Raw genomic sequence first — 21,147 nt, forward strand, 5'->3', positions numbered from 1 at the left:
ACAGAGAAGAGGGAGTGAAAGAGAATAAAAAAGAGAAAAATCAGCTTCTGTTGTTTTCTAACAGCAACATATTTAATTTCAGTCTTCCTAAACCAGAAAAGAGAGTGCTATAATGGAGTGATGACAACTTGATTTATAAACTCAACACATACACGTCTTCCCAACCACTGCGCTCTGTTCCTCTTCCCTTCGTTCTCTCTCTCCTTCTCTCCCATTCGATTTATGAGAAAGATACTTCAAGGCTTTTTCAAACCCTCAGCACTCAAAATTTGATAGAAAACAAAATATAAAATCATTTGGTAAGAAATAAAAAACAAATATGCATTTAGTTTTATGACATTTATCATTAAATGCTATACAAAATGGGAAGTGGGAATTGAATTGTTTTTATTTTATATTTTAATATTGGGTAAAAAAAATACACTGTTAACTTAATACAAGATCAATACATATTTTAGGAAGGGGTTCTCATAGGGGATTCTCATATATGAGAGGAGGAGTGCTTTCTTGTATAGTTGGTCAGTTAATAGTATCGCAATATGTCTGAATTCATGCCTTTTATGGTGAGTCACTGTTAGATCAAGTCATCACATTAAAATCTAAAGTTCCCCATCACATGCTCCACGAGTGTTTGTCCACTCACTATGGGAGGTTCTTGCAGTTCATGACTGTTCGTGACTGTTATGGTGTGATAAACATCTTGATCTCTGACCCATCCTCCCAGAAAGCAGCTGTCATCTCTTACCATCAAAGAGCATTCTTTGAAGATGAGAAGGCTGTTCCTTAAGTTACTGCCCATCTGAACCTTGAGTAACAGTGCAGTGAACTGACTAATCAAGGGATCTTGAGCAATATCTATAGGGATGTTCCCTCATGTGATCTTGCCATGCACACAACAAAATAAACAGGCTTCTGTACAATCCATGTGTATTAAAGCAAGAAAATGATGGTCGGTGTTATTCTAACCCTTTTTAATGTTTACAGAACATGTAATTGTGAAAAATGAAAAAATGTGTTATTAAGCGAAGTCTTTTTTTAGTCATTGAAATCTTAATGACATAATAGTACATTAATGGCCTTTACAATCTCCTCAACTGGCAAAGATAATCACAAGAGCAAAATTAAATTCATGTCATAGTCAGCTTGAAGAAGAGAGAAGGAATCTTTGTCTTTAAATTTTATGAACCCTCTGTAACAATCATTTTTGTTTCGTTCAACATGTATTAAAATAGCTTGATTGATGTGATGTGATAAAATTGTATCACAATAGTTTAGAAAAATATAGTAAGTTATGACAATATGTGTTTTTTTTTACATTGCTTTAACTTTAATACAGTTATACAAGATTGAATTAATTTAAGTCAGTTTAACGTAATTTAAGTCACTAAGTTGAAGTGACTTGAACATTCAAGTTGACTGTACTTAAAAATTTTAAGGCAGCAACTTTTTTTACAGTGTATAAAGTTTGTCCCCCCTTTTACGTGGCATTTATACAATGCAATGTGTAACAGGGTGGACCAAACAGGATGGATGTTTTAAGCTTAAAACCCTTAATTAGTTAGGACAGAACAACATGCTAGCACAAGATTTACATTAAGGAAGAATTTTAATAGATATATCAAATATATTATACATCCAATACAACAGGGTGGACATGTTATGATTTACACTATTAAATAAGTCATCTAAAAATTAGGAAAAGAGAGAAAAGTTTATGACTGATTCTTTCTTTGTTCTTGGAGTTGCTTTTCTTTCCAAGGAAATGATGTAATTTCTAGCATGTCATGTGATTTAGGGCATATGCTTAAGGTTTTAAAGGGCAAATTGTATTTTATGTCAAAGAGAATAAGTAAATGTATATTTTACAACTCAAAATTTCTCATTTAGAAATATAGACGTAACCTTTATTTCAAAGCTATATAGTTAGTTGAATGTCTCGAAACAAAGTGTAAACAATAGCATTTGTAAGATTTTGAGTGCAATTTACATTTTCTGACTTGACTTGCTTTCTGAAGCTCTTAAAAAGTTTATTCTAAAACAAAATACAAAAAAAAGGGAGCCGGGGCCTGATAGGGGACCCGTTGCAGGATGTCTTAAAAGTAATTAAAATAATAGATTATTGATAAATTATTAAAATAATCTACATTTAAATCCTAAAAAACTAGGACTAAAAAGTAAAATGTCAACTGAAATCATATTTTTTCCTCACTAATTATTGTTTTTATTGAAGAAATTACAGGTCTTTAAACGTTTAGAATAAAAAATAAAATGAATCCTGGTTAATTAATTTAATATATCAGTACTCCCTGTTTGTGTTTACAAACATGTAGCTTTTTTATACAGCAGAATACCCAATACAAAACTTTTTAAATCTTGTGTTGGACAATGGAGGGCCTTAGAGTAAAAAAGTTGTAACCTTGATTTTCCTTGAGGAAAGTCACCTCTTTCACACAAAGAGTTTTGTGTGGCATACTGAACAATATGGCTTCCCTCCCTGCTCCTTAAACACCCCCTGACTCAGCTGCCGAAGGCAGAACGCACACACGAAGTGGTCGGGGTGAAACTTGCGGTCCAGAGCAGAGATGCAGCGACCTGAGATGGGCTCTCCGCAGGTCCCACACAGAGTGCCCTGTCTAGAGTGATAGTGCAGGGAACAGAGGGGCCGACCATTCAACTCAAGAAAGCAACCGTCTGTAAAAGGCTTCAGACAGTCCTGGAGAGAGATGCAGAAAGAGGGTATTAAAGATAACTATAATGAAGAAGAATGATTGAGCAGGTGAAGAATTCACCTATGAAGCTCACCACAATAGCACAGACTGACTGACTCCATATTCTTTAATAATAAGGAGTAAGTCACACGACTGTATTGCATTCCAGTCTTCAACGCCACTAATTCACTCACCGCACATACAAAGCAGTCGGGGTGCCAGGTTCCATTGGCTGCGGACAGATAGTTATCCTTCACTGGCTCTCCACAGCCGGAGCATTTGGGTGCAAAGAGGCGGTAGAAATCCCTGGAGCAATATGGTTTACCTTCTCTCTCCATAAACCCTGCAGACAAAGACAAATTTATTAAGTACAAAAGATCATTTTTCAAATGATGACCAGATCTGCTGACTTGTCAAAATGGTCTGCTAAATTGGTGAATTTCCAGTTGTCTCACCATCAGGTCCAAATAGATCCCCACAGTGGGAGCAGAAAAAATGTTCCGGGTGCCATGTTTGATCCATCGCTGTTAGAATGTTCTGTGCAGGCAAAACACACTCATTACCACCTGCTTCATTGGCTGGAATAAGTTCATTTGTTTGTGAAGTGAAAGAGTTGAAAATGTCATTCCAAATATTTGTATATACGAATTTTAAATAAATGAAATTATAATTAAATAAATACAAATACAATTTATAGATATACAAAACTTTAAAATGTAATATTTAAAATAAAATCTAAATAAATGTATACTATATATAGTAATTATAATATATATATATATATATATATATTACATTTTATATTATATATTTTAAATATTACATTTTATATTTGTATATTTTTTACATTATTTCTACGTATTTAATAATAATTTATTTCATATTTACAGTTTAATAATTAATTCTAATTAGTTATACATACAGTATATATATAAATGCCTGAGAAAACTCTAACTCTGAGCATTCGGAGGGTAAATACACACAGATATGGCAGGTCACCTGTATAATAGGACCCTTGCAGTAAGCGCAGCGAGGGGAGAAGAGGTTTTGGTAGTCTTTTTCACAGTATGGCTTGCCGTCTCTCTCAAAGAAACCACTGGTGCCGAGTTCTTCCCTGCATGTGGTACACGCAAAGTGTTCTGGGTGCCACACCTGACCCAAAGCTGTGATCATCTGCATGGGCAGAAGAACATAGACAGTAAAATTGTGAGAGACGATGACAAATTTGTTAATTCAGAAAACTCACCAGTGATTTGCAGAGAACAAGACATTATTATAACAAATCTGTTGTCTGTTGCTAGTACCTTCCCAGCTATACACTTTCCACAAGAAGCACAATGGCCTTTGGCAGCTGTGCGGACCCCCATTTTCTCCATGTCCGAGCTGAGAGAGCCCAGCAAGTCGTCTATAGCATCCACACTCTTGGATACTTTATTTGACAGTGGAGGATGTGGTTTCTTATCCTCTTCCTGACTATCACTTTCTTTAGTTTCCTCAGTTTTTTTGTCCTTTACTGCCTTGCGAGCCAGTGGAGGGGGGCTTGATGTAGGAACTGGTTCTGAAACCTACAAAATAAAGCATATGTGGTCCATTTCAAAGCATGATGTTTTTAATTGGTTTAGTAGGCAAGGCATGAATTAGGAGTGTTAATATGCTTATACTGCCCTCTTCTGGTACTACTCATTATGTGCAATGGCGGTACAATGCAAGTAGTTGATGCATGAAAAGGTCAACTGATGTCAACCTCATGTTTCCCTCACCTCCAGACCGAGTCCTAGCAGCTCATTCATGATGGAGTCTAGCTCTCGTGTAGCTGTGCCGGGACTCATCACTCCTGCCTCCACAGGGGCTGGAAGCATGCTAGAAAGAGATTACTGTTCTTAGTGAACAGCTGAACCTCAAAGGACACCACGCATGCCAAAATATGATCTCACAAATAAGATACATACAACAGATATTTGTACTCCATATTTTGCAAAAAGATGGATGTACCTGTAGGCATTATCAAATGTCTTTCCTGGACCAGCAACAAGACCTGAGGATTCAGTCTGTGACGATAGGAAAAAAGCATTAGAATGAATCAGTTTGGGCCTAAATATAGGCTATATTTATTAGCTATTGCAGACAAATAACTACACTACTGTTTCAAATTTAGTGGTCAGTAAGATTTTATTTCAAAATAATAGTCATACTTTTATTTTGCAAGGATGCATTGAATTGATCAAAGTAAAAACATTTATCATGTTTATAAATGTTTGAACTTTCTGTTCATCAAATAATCCTGAGAAAAAATATATAATTTAGCAGCACAACTGTTTTCAACATTGATAATAATAAGAAATCTTACTTGAGCACCACATCAGCATATTAGAATGATTTCTGAAGGATCACGTGACACAAGAAATGATGCTGAAAACTCAGCTTTGCCATCACAGGAATAAATTACATTTAAAAAAAGTTAATTTAAATTTATAATAATATTTCATAATATTACTGTTTTTACTGTATTTTTGATCAAATAAATGCCATCTTACTGACACCAAACTTTTAAATGTATGTTTTTGAATGTTTTCGAAACTGTAATGTTTTTCAAAATTCTTGTTTCAGAACAACTTGAAAATGAAAATGAATTGGTCTTCATGAAATGTAATTACTTGTTCAAGCTGAGTTGTGTTGTTGCTTTTAACGGAAGCTTTCAGTGAGAGAGTTTTGGGTGGAATGGGAGCAGGAACATCTGAAGTCTGGGTGGAGTTCTGAGCCAACTGCTCTAGAAGCATGTCTGAAATATCAAAATCACATGAAAATCATGCAGTGACAATGAAATCAGTGACACTGAACTCAAACTTTCACCAACTGAAGCAATGGTTACTGTATGTAGGTGTAGAACTAAAGGTGAAGCGTTAGCAATTCGTGTCATTTCCTGAGGAAGTGAAAAGGCACATCACTGTCATCGCAACGGATGCAGAGCACAAAACATAAATCAACTCTTTTGCAACACTTTTTTTGCTGACATAGAAAAAGTCACTTATGGGTCTGACTAACTTCTGTAAGAATACCAAGAAAAATGCAAACAAGAGCATAACTGTATTCCTAATAATGACAGGACTTCACAACACTCATTACTTCTCACAGGGAGGAAAAACTCAATTATAAATCCTCAGTACACCAAAATGCTCCCAGGAAAGAATATTTATGTACAGTATACATATATATTTGGGTTTTTTTCCGAATGACAACATTTCTCACCCTCTCCCAGAATGGTCTAGTTTAAATAGATATAAATATACACAATTATTCCAAAAAAAGGTGAAAACATTCACTGATGCTCAAGGAGGCAACACAATGCATTAAGAGCCGGGGGACGTAAACTTTTTGAATCGGATGATTGGGGTAAATTGTACTTATTTTGTCTTCTGGGAAACATATACATATATTAAGTAGGCTACATGTAGCTTCTGAAGGGCAGAAATAATAATTAAAAATTCACAACAACATCCTGTTCAAAAGTTTACATCCCCGGCTCTTAATGCATCGTGTCTCCTTCCTTCTTGAGCATCAGTGAATGTTTTCACCTTTTGTAATAATTGTTTATGAGCCCCTCAATCGTCCTCAGCGTGAAAAAATGGATCTCAAAATGATACAGTCGCTGTGCGAAAGGGTTCAATTATGCAGATTCAGAAGATGCTGGAAAACCAATGAAATTCAGGCCCTTGAGGATTTTTCTGAAGAACTTTGGGCAATTTAACTGCTCAAGACAAAATAGGGACACAGAAAAACAGTCGTTGATCACCAACAACACACAGTATTAAGATTCTAGGGTATGTAAACTTTTGAAATGTGTATTTGTGTAAATTCAGTTCATTTTTTTCTTTTTTCAGTTCATTTTTGTAAATTCAGTTATTGTTTTGTCTTGTAGATTGCAGTTTTTGCCATTTTTATAATCCTTATTTTGTTCAAATGATTAACATCTTGCATATTCTTCAAGGGGTATGTATACAGCAGATCTGTACATCAATAGAGACTCTATGCTGATTAAGACTTTAGTATTAGAAGGACACAGAAGGTCGAACAACTCACCGAGTTCATCCATGGTGGTCTGGGGCGTGAGATGAGAGGTAAGCAGCGCACGTTGTGTGTTCGTAGTGAGCATGTGTGGTGGGGGTGATCTGATACATGCAGCTGTGGGTTGAGCTCAATATCACTTGTGAAACTGATGTTGCTTCCTTTTTGTGTTCTCATTGCCGCATAAAAGTGAGATGATTTTACTTTAATATATATATTTATTAGTAGTAGTAGTAGGCTAGTAGAAGCTATTAGCTGTATAATACATAGTAGCCTAATAAAAGTAGTGGTGTTAAAAAACCAGTGTAATTAGACTATGTTTTAGAAGATTATTGAAAATGTTTTACCAATGGTTAAAAATTAAAGTAAAAGTGTAAAATGAAAAGTGTACAAAGTTTTGAAACAGTGTATACATAACAAGGTAGCTTGCTTAAGAAATGTAGGCTACTGTAAACATAATAAACTCCTGTAGGCTACAGCACTTTGGTACCCATTGTGGTTATGCATATTAAAACATTATATTATATATATATTTATTTATTTTGTAGAAATGACTTATAGGCCAAGTCTTTCAACACATAAAACACTGTTCTGATCATGTAAAATTATAAAATCACGGTGATTATTCTCAGACTACATTTCCCATAGATCCTAGCTATGCCGTGAAGAATTCTGGGACAGGAAACTTCCGATTCGGTTTCTCTTTCTGCAGCTCGCCTGACATAATACTCTAGAACTGAAGACATTCTTGAAATAATCGTATTAAGCAGATGAATTCATCTTATATTAATTATTTTTATGTAGCATCTCTTTCGTCGCGAGATAAATTCCATGCTCTTTACACTGAGTTAAGCGATAGTCTGTTGATTGACTGAGCGGTTCCTCCTTAAAAGGGCAACAGTTCGAGCGAGTGGGCCCCGCGAACCCTATCGCGCAGGGTCTTATTTAAGGTATGCCAGAGGTTTCCTGTGGTCTGTTTACTTATGTTATGACTTTGTTGTTGTACCTACACTGTGTATAGGTACAAGACATATTATGCGCATATATTTAAAATGAGGCCTGAGAGCAGCTGCTGGTGGTGGCACTTTCCATGAAAAGAGTAGCCTACAGAATATAACGTTAGACTTATACTGAAACTTTTTTAATGATTTTTTTCCCCTGATGATTTTATTCCACTTTTTTTTGTACAGCACAAAAAAAAAAAAAAAAAGCAAAAAAAGCAACAAAAAAAGTGTTTCTCTCTTTTTTCCAGTGTTTGTGTGGCACCTGTCAGTGTGATGTCGTCCTCTAGCGATACTCCTCGCAGTCAGCGGCGCAGGGAGTTGGATGCCCGCAGGAGTAAGTCTCGCGTGCGTCTGGGTTCGTGTCTGCAGAGCTGGGGTCATCTCAAAGAGAAACTGGGCTTTTCTCTTCACTCAGAGCTCGCTCAGCATCTGCTGCAGAGGTATAATACAGTGAGAGAGATACAGTTACCCTTAGACCCACACTAGATGACAGTTCGTTGGATGTGCGCTCTAGAATTTCAGTTAAATCACATCTGCAGTTGTTGATTCTGGCTTTGTAGGGACTTAACATTTTTTCCATTTGTTGTGATCCTGTTCCAGATCATACAGGGGAAAGACAGGAATTATGAGTGAGCTTAAAATGAAGTATAGGCAGAAAAACAAAGATGAACTTGTGGTTTATGGAGTTCGAAACATATTATAGTTTGGCTGACAGTTAAGTCTTTTGGTGGTGTGAAGCATTATAGATAACATGTGGTGTAACTGACGATGACGTCTGCTTCCTGTTTTGCAGCTACATTTCAAGAGTTTGCATCAAGTGCTCAGGTAAACCACAGTTAAAGGGATAGTTCATCCACAAAATGATAATTATGAGATAATTTAAAGATTTAAAGATTACCACAATGATCGCTCTGAAAGTGATCTTACGATATTGTTATCGTAATAGCTGTGGTGTGGACTTCCCTATTCATATAGAATTAGAAAAATAATAATTAAAACTTTATAGTTATCCTTATAGTTATCAACTTTGGAGTGAACAGGCCTTAAGAAAATAATATTTGCAATGTTTTTGGCCTTGTTAATCTGAGAATCATGAAATCTATTTGTCACTTTTGCATTTGGTTTCTCTCTTTCTATTTCTCTCTCTCTCTCTCTCTCTCTCTCTCTCTCTCTCTCTCTCTCTCTCTCTCTCTCTCTCTCTCTCTCTCTCTCTCTCATGTATGTATGTATGTATGTATGTCGAATGTCTACTTTAGTTTTACATGTCACTATGGCTTCTTTAGGTGATGGGAAAGGAGAGATCACAAGCACCCTATCAACTACCAAGGAATCTTTGCAGGAACTTATCCTGCTGGTCCACAACCATGGGCGGATGTGCCTTTCCCCCCCTGTCCTGCATTCTCGGCCTGTCACAAAACCAACAGTTCAAGATCAGAGTGCTCATGCAACAGGGAGAAGAGAAGCTGAAACTGATTCCAAGGACTGTGAGGTGGACGTGTGTCTCAAGTACACCTGTGAAGACGGACATCACTTTTTGTGGTCTCCTATTAAGATGGAGAAGGTAATGACATCTAAAAACGAAGGTGAAATAACTGCAGCCAGCCCAAAGAGACTCAAACAACGAGGCAGGAGGAGGCTGAAGGATCCTGACGCAGAGATAGAAAGACAAGAGGTGATGACTAGATTAAAAACCAGACGGCAACTACGAGAAAACACTGAAGTTACCACAAATAACACTGAACAGAAAAACAATACAAGCTCTCAAACGTTCGGAGACAACAAGAATGCAGGTGACTTTGTTTTTAAGGATTTTTCTCAAATAAAGATGCTGTTTTTGTTTTTTAAGGAATAACTAGAACCATTTGTTAAGATGTTACAGTGACTGAGACTTCTGAGACACAGAAAGGAAATAATGTGGCAGCTGACTTTTCGCATTCAGAACATAGGTATATATTTTTGCATATTTTAATGTTTAGCTGGTTTTATAATATTTAGTTTAATTATGTCTCCTCAATCTTTTTCTGATTTTCAGGTCTTCAGCAGACAGTGATGAGATGACTGAAGATGATCCTGCCAGGGTCTGCATTGAAAACCAAAGCCCCCCTGATAGGTATTTCCTCTATTCATCTACTCTTTTAATGAATCAATTAGACATATGTTAAGCCAAGTCTCTGTCTCCTAGCAATGGGGAAGTTGCATTGCTGAATTTAACCAACAGAGGGATCCAGAGTAGAGCAGATCCTACTGAGAAACACAACACAAACAAAAAGACAGGAACACTTAAAAATAGCAGGTGATTTTTCTAACTGCACATATTTTTGATATTTTCATATTTTAGGATTTCTAACAAGTTGAATAAAATCTTAAAAGTTCTTTACCATTTTCTCTCCAGTCCACAGTCTTTGAAAGATGATGTGTCCCAGATTGGTGGCAAGAGAAAACGGTTTGTTTTTTCATTTTACCAATGTAAATATTGTTTATAAAATATTTACAGTATTTTACATTTATATAAAAGTTATGTATAGTTATATAATTATGAAATATTAGAACAGTTATTTATTTATTTGGTGATATTTTCATGGTTTTATTTTGAATGCCTTATGATGTCCTATATGTTGACATCATATTACATGATACTGATCTCTGTGTTTACAGAAAATCAACATCCAAAGTGATTTTGCCTTGTGAGTTTCAAGGCTGCGATAAGATTTTCTCTAGTCGGCAATATCTCAATGTGAGTGCTGAGTCAATATTGACTGTCCATGACACATTCATTAGTCTTTACTAGACTAAAACATTTCCCATTGTTCTGCAATGATCTGACTGTTAGAAAATAAACTTTATTTAAAACAGAATTACGTTGATTGCAAGGTTTTGTGGAAAAGCATCAACACTGAGACTGGATGGCAAAGCATCTCACAATCTGTTCCTCTCCTCAGCATCATGTCAAGTACCAGCATCTCCAGCAGAAGACCTTCACCTGCTCGCACCCCCCCTGCAGCAAGTCATTCAACTTCAAGAAGCATCTGAAGGAACATGAAAAGTTGCACAGTAGTGAGTATTCAGTCCATTTGAATGATTTATGTGATAGATGTAATCCAGTGTAGTTTTGGACAGACACTATAGACATATGTATACACTATATACATGTATGTATGTGTATATGTATGTATGTATGTGGATTACCACTGGATTAGAAGAATCTAATTACCATGTTATTTAAATACAGTATATATATATATATATATATATATATATATATATACACACACACTGTATTTAAATACCATGGTAATTAGATTCTTCTAATTCAGTGGTTATTGGCTTGTGGGTTGCAGGTCTGTTTTGACAGCAGGTAAACAACAATGCTAAATGCAAATAACCATAAAGCTGTGCAAGTAACAATATAGTTGTGCATTGGTTGGAATGCACTGTAAAAAATGATTTTTTGGTGAAGTAAATACTACTGAAAAAAAACAATGTAATTTACATGAAAAAGTTAGTCCAGGCAAGAATTTAAAAAACTAAGTAAATTCCATATCAGTACTTATTTCAAGCGAGTAGAAATGAAAGCGTAAATATCAACTCAATAAAATTAAGTAAAAATTACTCAACTTTTCTGATACTGGGGTTCCCATCATGCACTGGACCTTGAATAATTAATGAGGTTCATTTTTCACTGTTTTCCAGCTGTATTTACACTGTTTTATCATTGCTTTTGTTGTCAGGATTAGTAACTTGCCATTTTGTGACATTTTGAGTAAATTTTCTGCTCAAAATGACACATTCAAACACAAAAATGATCCATCAAATGTTACCGTCATTGTGTATTGTCTACGAAGTATTGAGGTACTGTATTTGCATTCACATGAGACTTAACATCTGACATGATGTCTTATAAATTACTTAGATAATCTAAGTAAAGCACATACTATAAATGATTGGTATAATTCAATATTATTGTTTGAGTGAAATGTAATGCAAAGGAATATTCAACTAAATCGATATCAATCAACCTTTTACTAGCCAAGTTAAAATTACTTATTATCTTTGTTACTTTCACTTAACTAGGTTAAGTAAAGTTTACTTAATTCCATATTCCAAGTAAATTTAACTTAAAGATTTCTAATTAAAGCTACTAATAAATGTTTAGGTTTTTACTTGGCAAACTTTGTAAATTTACTAGCATTTTCAGAGTGAAAAAAATTAGCAAGCTTTTTTCAAGTAAATCCTACTCCAAATTTTTTACAGTGTGGAATAAAATAGGTTTATCAACTTTTAAAAGAAGAAAAACCTTCCCAAATCTTTTATTGTTGATGTCAAATGCTGGGTGTCTTATCAAAGTCTAGTCTACTGTATTTTGGTGCAAATTCATCTACATTTCATTGAAGTCATGTAGAATCCAAATTAAGTAGATGCAAAAATGGACACAGTGAAAAAAATCCTCGAAAAAAAGTTCCCACTTTTTACTGTGTCTGTCTATTATATATACTATTATGTACTTATTATGTCAACAATTAATTATTTGGTACAATATACTTATTGGATCACAATGAGTACATTGTATCAAATAATTCATGTTTACTGCTATTGAGATGGAACACGGGTAGGGACAGGTTTGGTGGCATGTTTGGGTTTAAGGGGGTAGGAGTTGGGACAACATGAACTTGTAAATGCAATTACAAAAATGAATTGCATGTAATTACATGTATCATTTAAATATATACAATGTAATACCGTGTATGTATACAATAAGTGCATTGTATATTATTTTAAAGGTTCGTACATAGTAGTTTAAGACACTTTAAAACCATGAACAATTACAGAAAGTTAAAGAAAATCCAATCCAGACAGCAGAGTATAAACATGGTTTGTGTCAACCACATTGTGTGTGCTTTGAATTATTGGATGCTGAAATTACTTTCATACTGTATGATATTTAATCAATGTAAAATTAATAATACATTTGAGTGTAATTATAGTGGAAGTTTCGTCTACTTTGTATGCTAAAAAATATTGTTTTCCAATGTTAAATCTATGTCCAGAAGCAAACCCGCTTAAGAACCACTGGACAAGTACAGTAAGCATTAAGGATGAGTGATGTTTTGTCATGTTGTGGTTAGTAACATGGTTCTCTCTATATGATTCTTTGTGCCTGTGAGATCAGAGAGACTATATCTGTGAGTTCTGTGCCCGGGCGTTCCGAACCAGCAGTAACCTGATCATCCACCGCAGGATACACACCGGAGAGAAACCACTGCAGTATGAGTTTCACCACACACACGTGCACCAGGCCCTTTGTTTATACCAAGCTTGCGTATCTCCCAAACTAATTTTTGCATGAACATTCCATAAATTTTTAGCACAACAACTGCTCAAGGCTTTGCTACTACAGTTTTCATCTCCGGATATAACTCGCCCCTTCTCTCTTTCTCAGGTGTGAGGTGTGTGGCTTTACCTGTCGACAGAAAGCCTCTCTGAATTGGCATATGCGGAAGCACAATGCTGAGAGCACCTACCAGTTCCCCTGTGAGATCTGCGGTCGTCGCTTTGAAAAGAGAGACAATGTTACAGCTCACCGAAGCAAGAGCCACCCAGACTACAATACACCCACTCCTCCTGAGCTTCTCCTTCCTCCTTCTGACCCAGTCCCGCATCCCTCTGGGCAGCGCAGATCTTCCCCTTCTGTTTCTAAGAATCACATTTCTGTAGAATAACATTTGTAATGCCGTGTTTTGACTAAATATTGTACCATTTGTGCATCCTTGAACTTGAGCAAACTACTGTGGGACTGATTGGCTTCTATAAACAAACTGAGTAATTGCCATGTGGTCTATCTGTGGTGTTAATTCAGATTTTGGTGATTTTTAACATGCAAGTAGATGTTTTTTCTTCATGCAGTGGCTGGACTTCTGTAAAATGACCCAAATTAGCATAATCAGGTCATTGTTAATCAGGTTATTTTATGTTGTAGTTGCTTTAGTTTAAAAAAAAAAGTAGGGCATCAAATAGAACTAAATGTGACTTATTTTATTTTATCAACAAAACTTGATATTTATGGTTTTGTGTTGAAATTCTGTATTACTTTTAAAAATGATCAACACAAGACATTTTTGGCTCTTTTTATATATATTTTTATTTATTTCTTTTCCACCCCTTTACACACGCATAAATCGCAGTTGTCTGGAAAAAATGTGATGCACACATAGACGATTTTGCATTTTTGTGGAGATTTGAACAGTGGTTTGTCATGATGCATTTCAGTAAAGAAATACATTTGCATACATTATAATAATCGAACTCAAGGGTTCCCGCCTTTAGGAAAGCCTTACTTTGATTGACAAACACTTTATCCAATGACTCTTGTCCATGAGAAGTGGGCGTTGCCTCTTGAAATTGATCCATACTCTATTGGCTAACAAAAGCGGTATTGGTAACGCAGTTGCCATGCCTACACAGCTTTGCTCCGGTGACGCTTGAGTGACAGGAAACGTGAACCAATAGGAACACAAAGAGGCGGGGCTTTTCTAACACTGTCAACTGTTCGTTCAAACCTTGTTACACATTGAACGCGCCACGGTCGGATCAACTACCGGCGATGAAAATGAGCCTCACTGTTTTTACTGAAACCACAACAAGGTAACATACTTTTTACGTTTCTTTTCACAGTAAGTGAAGTTATTGGTTGTGCTGCTGAAACGTTTTCCCGGGAATGCAACATAATAGGCGTCCAGCACTAAGCAGTTCATTGTACGTGACACTGACAGTGAGGCTTTCCCCAGCGGAGCATCTCTGTTTCAGTGTGTCAGCATTGTGGAGCAAAAGCCTGATCATTTGCTACAAGGTCAGTTTTAGTTTGAGCTGCAGCGCACAGCATGTTCCTCATCAGTAACGTTACAGTGCATACACATTTCCTCTGTCTAGAACAAAGACAGACACGGTGCTTTGTGGAAGGAAGTTGCTAGATCAGAATAGTGATGGGCAAAGTAGTGAAGTATTTGTGTCTCTTAAGTGTATTTTAAAAGTTGATCAGATTATTTTGTGTTTTTAAATAAGATGCTATATCTTTTTTGTCTATTGCTTCAGGTCTTACTAGTATCTACATTTATGTCACTAATGCTTTTAATCCACTAGTGACTAGTATCTTTTTCAATTTAACTAGCAACTATTAATTTAGAGATACTAATACAGTATTAATGCTAGTAGTGACTAGTATCAAGTCACTGGTACTTTTTACATACTAGTACTTCATTTAATTGCTATTAGTCACCATCCTAATAGTGTAATGTAACTATTTTAGTAACAAATTAAGTAAAAATTGGTTACACTTTATTTTAAGGTGTCAGTATTACAGTTTAATTATACATTTAAGTACTGAGTAATAATAATTAACTGCATGTACTTACTAGGCCTATATGGTTAGGATTAAGATGAGGGTTTGGCTTAGGGTTAATTGCATGTAATTATGCATAATGTATAGTTATTAATACAGTAACTACATTTAACATGTGTAACACTGTAAAATAAAGTGTCATCCAATTGAAATCTGTGGTTCAAATATTAATCTCTGAATATTATGTATTACATTTTTTGCTGGTACCAATTCTAGTTTTTGGTAACACTTTATTTTAAGGTGACATAGTTACACATTATTTACACTATAGTAATGACAGTAAATTATGCATAATTACAAGTAACTAAACCAAACCCTACTTATTTGAGTAAGTACAATGTAACTACATCACCTTAAAATAAAGTGTAACCTAATTTTTCGCTAACACTTTTTTACAGTGCCAATGTTAAATATGTTATATGTAGTTACTAAAGTAATAACTATAAATTATCCATAATTGCAACAAACTAACCCTAAACCATATCAAACCCTAATCCAAACCCTTAATATTTACTTAATATTACACAGTACGCAAATGTATAATTACAGTGTGTTACAATACAATAATAATAACTGTTATTATTAATTATGAATAACTATGTCACTATAATAATAAGTCCTAGTATGAAATGGATACGTACTAAAATCCTACAAATCCAAATAGGCCTACTTTTGGATTACTTTAGCAATTAAAAAAAAATTACTGGTTAGTTTTAAGGAATACATTTTAGAAAAGCTTCTTCAGATTAGATTTCACTAATATTCTAATAGCAGCTCTAAGACTGTTGAATTTCATGCCTTGAAAGACAAATCATTTGTTTTGCAAATTGTGTGGATGAATAATGTCCCTGTCATTCTTGATGAAGTGGATAAGGAGAAATATCTCTAGAAGTAGCCAGTCGCCTGTTCAGAAGAGTGGCTGGTTATTTCTAGAAACACTTGCACCACCGCATGTCACATCCTGAGGCATGTGGTTGTAGATTTGCGGAGAATGGCTGCAGGTTAGTTTTTCATATTCCCACATAGTCAAAAGAGTGTGCAAAGCTGAGTTATTGCGCAACACAGATCCCGGGGCTCATATACACTGTACTCCACTTTGTAACTTCTCTGTGGGATCTCTTGCAGCGTGTGTTGTAAATGCACGTCATGGTATTCCAACCTCATGATAAGAGTCTTGTGATGCAGATGCAGATTGTCATTTGCGTGTGTGTCTTGATTCTTGTTCTTGTTTAGTCTATCCTTAAAGGAACCCAGAGATTCGCAAAAGTCTGCGTATCTACAGTACACAAATATAACATTCTTAAGACAATTTTAAGATGCACTTGAGAGCACTGAGATGTGGCTAAGATAGGAAAGAATGCTGGAGTGCTTTTAAAAACAAATTAACAAACCATTGAAGCATCTGATTCTTCTAGTTGTGGTCCGTGAAGGATTCCAAGTGGTTCTCGAGTTGAATGTCTAGTAAAAATAAATAAATAAATTGTCTTCTAGATGTTCACTTCGTGAAAAAGTTGAATACTTTCCTAATGCCATGATAAGATTCCAATGCAAACGTGTAGTTACTAGCATTTCTTAATATTAAGCCTAAAATGTTAGTACGGATATAGTATGATCACTGTATAATATCAGTCTTTAAATGCAAAATATTTAAAGTGTGCCTAAAGTATACTTGCAATAGTTCCACTTTAGCACAATCAAATATATATACAAGTATATCTTTAGTTGGACCTCAGCACAACTTCCGGATAGGCTAAATAAAGTGCATTAAGTACAAAATTAGTTGTACCAATTTAGCAGACTTAAAGTATATCAATTTAGTATACCAAAAATACAATCACAGGATATTTATATTAAGTACATAAATATGAAATGAATTGTATTATACTTAGCATAAAATAAATGTATTTCAAATACATTTTTTGTATATTTATTTTTCACTAGGGTAGCATTTGTGTACCAATGAGTGCTAATGATGTCCTTCATAGTTTCTCGTCATTTCCAAAGTTGCAAGCTTTTACCACTTATAGCATTGCACTTATCTCAGAATAAAACAAATAAAGGCAGTTAAGAATTCAAATATCAGCATTTGATTATCAGTACTGGCTGCACTTTAATGACGAGCATGCACTTAAAGGGACAGCGTGCATTTAGTAGGTGTAGAGACTAAATTAAACTGCCTTTGCCTTATAATCTGGTTTTCTGAGTAGTATGTAATGACATCTGAGTCACACTTTAATATTTGTGCCAGGACTGAAGGCTGTTGCTGATTACTGTAAGTGCTGCATTTCCTCTGTGTGCCCAGACAGAGATATATACACCACACTGCTCTTCAGTGCTGCATGGCTTGCCAGTGCTATGCACGCAGAATGCATTGTTGTTGTTTTTTTTTGTAGAGTAAGCTTTTCTATCTCTGTTAAAAGTTTCAATACTGAATTTGGATTTTGGAGGCTACTTTAGTGTTCTAACCTGTCTCATCTTAAATAAAAGACTGATTAGAGCTCTGAACTCTGTAAGCATCTGGATAAAAAGGGCTGTACATCTTATCCCCATGCTTTATACTGGAGGTCATGCTGAAGTTAACAGTAGATATTTTTGACACCACACAATCCTGTTGAATTAAAGTCGGTCTGTCACTTTTTTAAGTCAAGGTAGATTCATTATCAGACCTGAAAGAGCTGGGACACATGAAAGCCGGTGCAGTTTGAGATTAGAGGGCTCATCTAAGGACACCCCCTGACTCTGAAGACCTGCAGAGAAGGATGGAGAGAGAGAGGGAGGTGGGGGATGCACAGTATGTTCCATTTAAATTTGAATTGGCTTGAATTGCTCCTGTTGATTAGACTTCATTAGAGTGAAGCTACAGCATTAGCATGGACTCCCTCATTAGCAGAGTGAGAGAACATCACACTTATAGAGAGAAGTTCATTGTAGTATTGTTTATCCTAAAGTTTCAAGGAATCTGATCCAGTCCTCCTGTCGCTTGTTTTATCATCTGCTGTAGTGGTTGTTAGTAGCAGCATTGGAAGATTTGTAGTTTTGTGTCAGTGCTGCTGGCTCACCTAGATCCCTGCCAAGCAGGACAGTGCCTGTGGGCAAAGCTTGGCAGCCCGTGGCAGATGGAGGATTTCTGTCTGTTGGGCTGTCTAGAGGCACACAGAAGCCTGGAGAAGGGAACGTGGCTCTGAGCCTAGCCGGATTGTGGGTCATTGTTACATGAATTGGATGTGGGATTTTTCAGTAAGCAGCCATTTATTTCAGCATGTTTTAATTAAATGTTTTATAGTTCATTCAAAAATGAATTTTTTTTTTTTTTACTCTCAACTCATATGATTTTATTCCATGAAACACAAAAGGAAATGTTCGGGAGAATGGCTGAGTTCCTTCCTTAGGAATTCTCAAATTTACTGATGATCTGTGCTGTAGTTCTCAATGTTGTTTGCTGTCAATACTTCACAGTAAATAATAATAATAATACAGTAACTTATGGTTGCCACATTTCATCAAAGTATATAATTTTTAAATAACAATCTACTTGAATACAAAAATCTGCTTTATAAACTGAACTGATAACCACCACCCATGATAATACAGGTTGTACAATAGAAAGCCACATATACTTTTGTTGTATATTGTATATGAGGCTTTATTGTACAACCTGTATTATCATGGGTGGTTATCAGTGCTTGTCCTTAAAAAATTACCAATACTCATAGATAGATGGCGGGTCATACACATAGACAAGACAAAACAAAACAACACCATCAGGGTAACACAGATGACATTAAAATAATGTAATAAACAATTACTAAATAACATAAAATGTAACAAAAACACCCTAATGTACATTATCGTTTACAAAAATAAGAAACAAAACAATTTAAATAAAATATAGGCCTAGTCATATGTGATCTGTCACACAGGGATTTTAATGTCATTTTACTGTTTTCTTTTCACCACAAAATATTACTCCAAAAACCCTACATTATTTTACAGTAAAATATACTTGTATAGTAGTACAATATACATATAATGTGATGTTAAACCATTTACAATTTTTCACCATATATAAGGTAACTTTTAAGCTTGTACTGTTGCATTTTTACAGTATTTTTTTTATTTTTTTTTTATGGTTTTAGCTTTAGTAAAATAAACCTGTTCAAAAGACTTGGAGTAGGCCTAAGTTGTATCGTCTTATGTAGAATTTTTGTCCTTTTTGGAGCTTGACTGTATAATGACCATTAAATATATTGGCTAAATAAATAGCCTATAAAATGTTGGCTAAATAAAAAGTTGATGGAAAATAGATTAGTAGGCCACTAGGTCCCGAGGTTTAAAATTTGCTTGACTTGAAAGTTCAGAAAAACGGTGACTTATGGTCATATGAAAAGGCAAACAAATTAAAGAGCCATACAACTGCTTTGAGTATAAAGTTTCAGTTGTTATTTTCAATGTTTTATCTGTGTTTATCAGTAAAATTATCTGCTGAATACAGACCTAACGACGACACGCTGTGTAGCATGATAAGAAAAGGTAGTTTACAGAAATCTCAGTGCAGTATTTGCAGCATTGAGATGCAACTGTCCTCAAATTCAGGAGACCCTAATCAAATTTGCTATCTAGGTCGTTTATGAGACGCACACTGACCCCAAAAAACTGAGAAAGCAACAGCAAGTGCTGGCAGAGAATAGGACTGTGTTCATAATTTGTAATGCTAATACACCTCCGTCAGTGTCTTCTAGATGTGTACTGTCATTTAAATGTCCCGTTGGGCTGCAAAAACATGGTTTAATGATCTGATTTAATTAATGCATTGTGTACAATTGTTGATTCTACATGTGCTTGCATGGCTTACGCTGCTGGGTGATGCACCGGATGGAGGTGAGCTCTGGACTGCTGTCATAAACTGTGCTCGAGCACTACTGGCAACAACAACAGCATTCAGCACAGCACAAAAGCCAGCAGAGACTGTGGTTTATTCTGCTGGGTTCTGAACAGAGGAACAAGCTGAACTCTGTTGGTGTGGAAGGATGTATTGCTGTTGTCCACATGGTGCCGTTCATGGTACCATTCGCCTGTAATGTTCAATGAGGTGACATTAAGTGTTGTCTAACTGCTAATTAGTCTTTTAGCAGATCATTTATTATCCAAAGCGACTCACACTTACTTTAGAAAAGGGAAACCTGGGGTTTAAGACCTTGATCTTGTCACCTTGGTGATAGTTTATTGATCATCACCGCTTTAAAGGGATAGTTCACTTTGAAATTTATTTTTGGTATGTTTTAGCTTACCTCAAGGGCATCCAAGATGTAGGTGTCTTTTTTTCCGCAGTAGTTTCAATTTTGATATTTTTAGGTCAAACCGTTCTTGTCTGTCAGTCAAATAATGCAGGTCTATGGTCACCACCTCAAAGAGCATGCACAGAGTCCAAATTAAAACAATTCCCCGTCGTCCAAATTAAACAATTCCCCATCGTAAGTACACATTGATGGCCTAAGACACGAAACGAGCGGTTTGTGTGAGAAAACGAACAGTATTTATATAGTTTTTACCTCTTATACACAGCCATGTCCAAGTGATCTGATCTGACGTGTATGCAGACTGGTGCATAGATATATACACTAGATGTCGCCTTGTCTACGGCAGTTCATTGGAACGAATGTCTTTAAGGCGATATCTAGTGTATATATCTACGCACCAGTCTGCGCCATCACTGTGTACTTACGATGTGGAATTGTTTCATTTGGACGACGGGGAATTGTTTTAATTTGAACTCTGTGCATGCTCTTTGAGATAGTGACCATAGACCTGCATTATATGACTGACAGACAAGAACGGTTTGACCTAAAAATATCAAAATTGAAACTACTGCGGAAAAAAAGACACCAACATCTTGGATGCCCTTGAGGTAAGCTAAAACATACCAAAAATTTATTTCAAAGTGAACTATCCCTTTAATACTTTTAACCTTTAATCTTTACCA

The 21,147-nt window shown here is 35.6% G+C and overlaps 3 protein-coding genes across 4 annotated transcripts in view; 2 read left to right on the forward strand and 1 right to left on the reverse strand.

The window, feature by feature from the left end:
• Window positions 1–1,587: 1,587 nt before the first annotated feature.
• Window positions 1,588–6,943, reverse strand: lpxn (leupaxin). The gene is made up of 9 exons (XM_082187605.1): window positions 6,786–6,943; window positions 5,363–5,487; window positions 4,701–4,756; window positions 4,469–4,568; window positions 4,013–4,273; window positions 3,708–3,881; window positions 3,164–3,245; window positions 2,903–3,051; window positions 1,588–2,713 (listed from the first exon to the last, which is right to left on the reverse strand). The coding sequence occupies exons 1-9, from the start codon at window positions 6,856–6,858 to the stop codon at window positions 2,447–2,449; spliced, it is 1,287 nt and encodes a 428-aa protein (XP_082043731.1). The 5' UTR covers window positions 6,859–6,943; the 3' UTR covers window positions 1,588–2,446.
• A 104-nt stretch (window positions 6,944–7,047) lies between these two features.
• On the forward strand, window positions 7,048–13,599 carry znf692 (zinc finger protein 692). Of its 2 annotated transcripts, XM_082187596.1 has the most exons (12): window positions 7,048–7,720; window positions 8,023–8,214; window positions 8,568–8,599; window positions 9,058–9,564; window positions 9,645–9,720; window positions 9,807–9,884; window positions 9,957–10,067; window positions 10,167–10,217; window positions 10,430–10,508; window positions 10,714–10,828; window positions 12,937–13,036; window positions 13,212–13,599. In XM_082187596.1, the coding sequence occupies exons 2-12, from the start codon at window positions 8,048–8,050 to the stop codon at window positions 13,489–13,491; spliced, it is 1,596 nt and encodes a 531-aa protein (XP_082043722.1). In that variant the 5' UTR covers window positions 7,048–7,720; window positions 8,023–8,047; the 3' UTR covers window positions 13,492–13,599. The 2 variants fall into 2 exon arrangements, with proteins under 2 accessions (XP_082043722.1, XP_082043723.1); XM_082187597.1 differs by lacking the exon at window positions 8,568–8,599.
• Window positions 13,600–13,741: 142 nt separating this feature from the next.
• fcho1 (FCH and mu domain containing endocytic adaptor 1) overlaps window positions 13,742–21,147 on the forward strand; it is a 45,255-nt gene continuing 37,849 nt past the window's right edge. Inside the window, exon 1 of the mRNA XM_082187575.1 lies at window positions 13,742–14,413. The gene's annotated coding sequence lies outside the window, so the exon portion shown is untranslated. The remainder of the gene's footprint in view (window positions 14,414–21,147) is intronic.

Source organism: Leuciscus leuciscus (genome assembly GCF_965113295.1).
Source record: "Leuciscus leuciscus genome assembly, chromosome: 13".
Lineage (NCBI taxonomy): Eukaryota > Metazoa > Chordata > Actinopteri > Cypriniformes > Leuciscidae > Leuciscus > Leuciscus leuciscus.

Bases quoted from the DNA above. Each gene is read 5' to 3' on its own strand.
- znf692 (XM_082187596.1), top strand. From the start codon at position 8,048: ATGTCGTCCTCTAGCGATACTCCTCGCAGTCAGCGGCGCAGGGAGTTG. The intron at 9,721-9,806 runs GTATATATTTTT...TCTGATTTTCAG, and splicing joins TTTTCGCATTCAGAACATAG to GTCTTCAGCAGACAGTGATG. The intron at 10,068-10,166 runs GTGATTTTTCTA...TTTTCTCTCCAG, and splicing joins GGAACACTTAAAAATAGCAG to TCCACAGTCTTTGAAAGATG.
- lpxn (XM_082187605.1), bottom strand. From the start codon at position 6,858: ATGCTCACTACGAACACACAACGTGCGCTGCTTACCTCTCATCTCACG. The intron at 4,569-4,700 runs GTACATCCATCT...ATCTCTTTCTAG, and splicing joins ACATTTGATAATGCCTACAG to CATGCTTCCAGCCCCTGTGG. The intron at 3,052-3,163 runs GTGAGACAACTG...CTTTGTCTGCAG, and splicing joins GGATCTATTTGGACCTGATG to GGTTTATGGAGAGAGAAGGT.